The sequence below is a fragment of the Humulus lupulus genome, chromosome 6, assembly GCF_963169125.1.
Source record: "Humulus lupulus chromosome 6, drHumLupu1.1, whole genome shotgun sequence".
NCBI classification, from domain to species: Eukaryota; Viridiplantae; Streptophyta; class Magnoliopsida; order Rosales; family Cannabaceae; genus Humulus; species Humulus lupulus.
The window spans coordinates 65,693,812-65,698,212 of record NC_084798.1 but is presented as its reverse complement, the minus strand read 5'-3'; the positions used below and the strand labels follow the sequence as shown (position 1 = coordinate 65,698,212).

General features: G+C 32.2%; 1 protein-coding gene across 1 annotated transcript; it reads right to left on the bottom strand.

The window, feature by feature from the left end:
• Positions 1-2,847: 2,847 nt before the first annotated feature.
• LOC133785168 (uncharacterized) lies at positions 2,848-4,089 on the bottom strand. The gene has a single exon (XM_062224423.1). The coding sequence runs from the start codon at positions 4,087-4,089 to the stop codon at positions 2,848-2,850; it is 1,242 nt and encodes a 413-aa protein (XP_062080407.1).
• Positions 4,090-4,401: the final 312 nt, after the last annotated feature.

The window sequence follows — 4,401 nt, the reverse complement described above, 5'->3', positions numbered from 1 at the left end:
TATCAAATAAATAGTCAAGAGTTACTCTCCACCTTCAACAATCAATCTATCAACAATGGTGAATAATATTCTCTATTCCCAATTAAACTATTAACCCTGCAGATAACACTTAAGCAGTCAATTATCCCAGTTTCCCTAATATAATTAATTAAAGCTAAGCGCTCTTAATTAACCCTTTTTACCCAGCAATAAACCCATTAAGCATGCAATCTATTTAACCTAGTAAAAGCATTACACTTTGTGGAAACAGGTTAATCTAGGCAACAAATTCATTAAGCATGCAATTCATTTAACCTAGGTTCTATTTCTCATCACAATTAAAATACCCGTCACAAGACCTTAATTGCAATTTATCACTTTACTTAGAATCCTAAACTATTGGGTGAATAGAAACCCTAAGATGATAGTAGAATAATGCAAAACCTTAATTAGTGGCCATCTAAACAAGATTTTACAAGATCCATGACATTCAAATAGAAAAATAGAAGCAATTTAATATAAGGGAATAAAATGAATAAAATTCGTCAATGCATTCAAGATCTCATGTCTAAGGTTTTGAAATAACCCTTAACTGTAAAGAAAACTACTCCATAATCATATTCATATTCATAAATATAAATATTCAATGAAAATAAAAGAGTTTTGAGAAGAAAGAAAAAATAGATTGAAGAATATAGTGATGATGTTTTTTCCTCCTCCTCTGCTGCTCTAGCCTCTAAAAATCGCAATCCAAAGTTATAATAAAAGTTAACCCTAATCCATTTTATAGCCCCCCAAAAATTACATTTAAAAATTGAAATTTAAGAAAAAATCGATCGCCGGCCGTGGGCAGTGATTCTTGGTGGCCGCGGCCACTAGAAAAATGTATTTTCCAGAAAATCGGGCTCCGGCCGTGGCCTGGGAAATTGCTGGCCGCAGCCACTACGTTCTGTCCCCCAGGCCGCGGCCGTAGCAAGTTTTCCCGTTTTTCAGTTTTCTTCTCCAGCAATGACCGAAAGTATTTTAAACATAACTTCTTCGATATAACTCGGAATTGGACTATTAGAAAAGCTGTAGAAATCTAAGAAAAATATCTAAAACTTCTATTTCTATGTATATTTCCAAAACAGTATTAATTCCGAGCTTAACCATTGCTTGTAAAACATCCCAAATTCGTTCACTTTCACCCAAATGTCTTGAAAATCCTAAAAACACAAAATAAATTAATTAAAAATCTATAAATAAATAATCAAGTGCATTATAATAGAAGAATAATGAATTAAAAATAGACAAATTCGGTACTTACCAAATTCCCCCACACTTGACATTTGCTCGTCCTCGAGCAAACAAAATAAAAACTAAACACATAAGCAAATAAAAACATAAACAATGGTTTTGTCAAAAGCGTTAGTTGTCTAAAATATTGATAAACCAAATACGTTATAAGAAAAATTCAAATTCCACATTCCTCAGAATTTCAACTCAATGTCTAGTCACCACTTAAACTAGATCTATTTATTATTATGCACAATTAAACCTACCAAAACACAATCATTTGAATCAATTTTTACATGCCATAATATGTTTTAAAGTCTCTTCTATAATAATATTTTGATGAAAAATATTCACTCCATAGATATTAACCAATTGTTATCCACTAATGTAAACACACATAATCAAGAATCAAAATGTCTTTAAAAGCTTGTAATGTGAGGCTAAGGTTAGAGGTAGATGAAAAATGAATATTTAAGCTTAAATCACACCATAGCCTATAATTTTCTTTTTTCAATCATCTAGATCTTCCCACAAATTTCCCATACAATTCAAGAAAATACATAATCTTTCCATTTTTTCTTTCCACATTGATCTTACTACTTCCCCCACACTTGTACTTTTGCAATACTTTTTTTTTCTTCATATTTCTCAATGCATATTTTTTTTTCTTTTCAATTCAACTCATTGGAAGAAATAGTAGATCATATACTTTCACATTATAATCCAACAAACCAATACAACTTCACATTCTTACAATCCATAATCCAACCCACCAAATCAAACAATCATATAAACCTATGGTGTAATGGGTCACAAAAAGGATAAAAAATTTAAGCTGCAAAAGGTTTAGATATTGGCTTATAAAAGAAAAAAAAAATTAGTCATTACGACTCAAAAATGGGAAACTAGGATATTCAATTTCATAGGTAAGCTTGAAAGGCTCAAACAATCCAAAGAACACGCCTTAATCATCTTCCTAATCATGTGTACTTAGGATTTCTCCTCAAACAATTAATCAGTGGTTTCTAGAGTGGTCGAGACTATATATATAGATGATAGCATGCATAAATATCTCCAAACAATAGTGAAAAAGTAAATCTAATTGAACACATTATGTTTAAAAATTAAAGATCAAGCTTAAGTAACAACTAGACAAGAGTTAAGCACACAATTCATGCATAATCCATCAATTTCCTAAACATATTCTTATCTCAATCAAAAATTTTATCATTGACAGACAACTTTCAACAAAACCATGCTTATAACAACCTAAAAAACAACTAAAAAAATGACACTATGAACAACTAAACAACAAAAAACAACTAAACAACACAAACACAAAAAGAACAACTAAAGAAATGACTAATAAAAATTAAACAGGCATTTTTCCCTTCCCCCACACTTAATTTATGCATGTCCTTAAGGCATATACTAAATAAAAAAAATCAATGCAAAATAAAAAGATAAAGGTAAGAAAAACTCCCGCAAGTTTGCTTTGTTTAATGTCGTTATCTCAACTGAATGATGTGGTCATGATTGTCATGGTGGGTCATTTAACAGAACCTTCTTATTTTTGTACTTCTCAATAGAATTCTACATATCAAACTGTATATCTTCACCATTAAATTTCATTGTAAGTGCCCATACTTTGACATCCAACTTTGTACTTCTAATAAGTCGGAATGGCCTACCAAATTGAACCTGCACCAAAACATCTTCAACTACCCTTAGGGGATAAACATTAGTGTGATCAGCTAATTGAATAATAACACTAGTTTCTTTTAACAACCCTAGATTTAAAGAAGAAAAAATAGAATAAGACATTAAATCAATAGGTGCTCCTAAATCTATCATACAATGATCAAACCTGCTTTTACTGATAGTGTATGGATTTATAAACATCCCAAGGTCTTGACATTTGGGTAGTAAGTTCCTTTGAAGAATAACAGAAACATTCTCCCCCACACTTATCTTTTTATCACCTTTCAACTTCCTTTTATTTGTAGACAACTCCTTAGGAAGCTTAGCATATGGTGGTACTTGCTTAATGGTTGTATGGAGCGAAATATTGATTTTAAGGATCATCTTATTTTCCTCCTCATTCTTAAATTTTGTTAATCTGCTCGGAAAAGGAGGAATAGGGACATAGGATCTGATAGTTGGTTTGTGTAGCATGTTCTGTGATGATGAACCAATTGACGTGAAAGTTTCGATCTCCGATGGAGAAGATGCTTCTGGGGTTGAATTGTTGACTTCTTGAGTTTGAATTAGATCAAATGTTATGTCTGGATAAGGTGGCAAGTCAAGTTGTGGACCACTTTGAAGAGTTAAGGTACCATCATTCTCTATTGGATTACTCTCTAATTCTGTGGGTAATTCTCCAATATTCTCAACCTCAAGATTATTCAATGATGTAACAATTTGTCCCATAGTACTCTCCAAATTCTTGAGGGACGCTTCTGTACTCTGAAGAATAACTTGGGTTTGCATAGTCGAAGCCACCAAGGTTTTTAGCATATCTGAAATTGATGGTTCCTGATCTTGTGACATTCCTGTAGGAGGTTGTTGAGGAAAAGGCCCATAAGCCTGCTCTAACATCTGTTGAAGTTGGAGAGTGCTGGCATTCAATGCATTGATGAGATCTCCAATTGATGGATCTGAATATTGTGGGGTGAGCTCATTATATTCTGATTGAGAGTAGTAATTTGGCTCAACATATTGATTTCCACCATAGAAAGTATTAGAATACTCCTCCCATTGTGAATTGTAATTACTTGAATAGGAGTCATATCTATTCATTTGAGGATCATAACAGTGTTGATAGTTCCTTTCCATGTATCAAACCAAGTTCAATGCAAGCCCTAAAAACATCAACCACAACTAATAAACCAAGTTAGTAAAAAGAGAAAAAAATGAATAACAAATTAAATAAAATAGTCCCCAGCAACGGCGCCAAAAATTTGATGTGTGTCGTATGCCGTATCAAATTTAAATATATATATATTTTTTCACTTACACCAGCTACTTCAGTATAGCGGTAAATAAGGGTCGAACCCACGAGGACTATGATCAAATTATTATTCAAAATAATATTAGATTGAAATTAAAAAGGGGTTTTAGTTTTAATAGCTGAAAACATAAAATGAA

Bases quoted from the DNA above. Each gene is read 5' to 3' on its own strand.
- LOC133785168 (XM_062224423.1), bottom strand. From the start codon at position 4,089: ATGGAAAGGAACTATCAACACTGTTATGATCCTCAAATGAATAGATAT.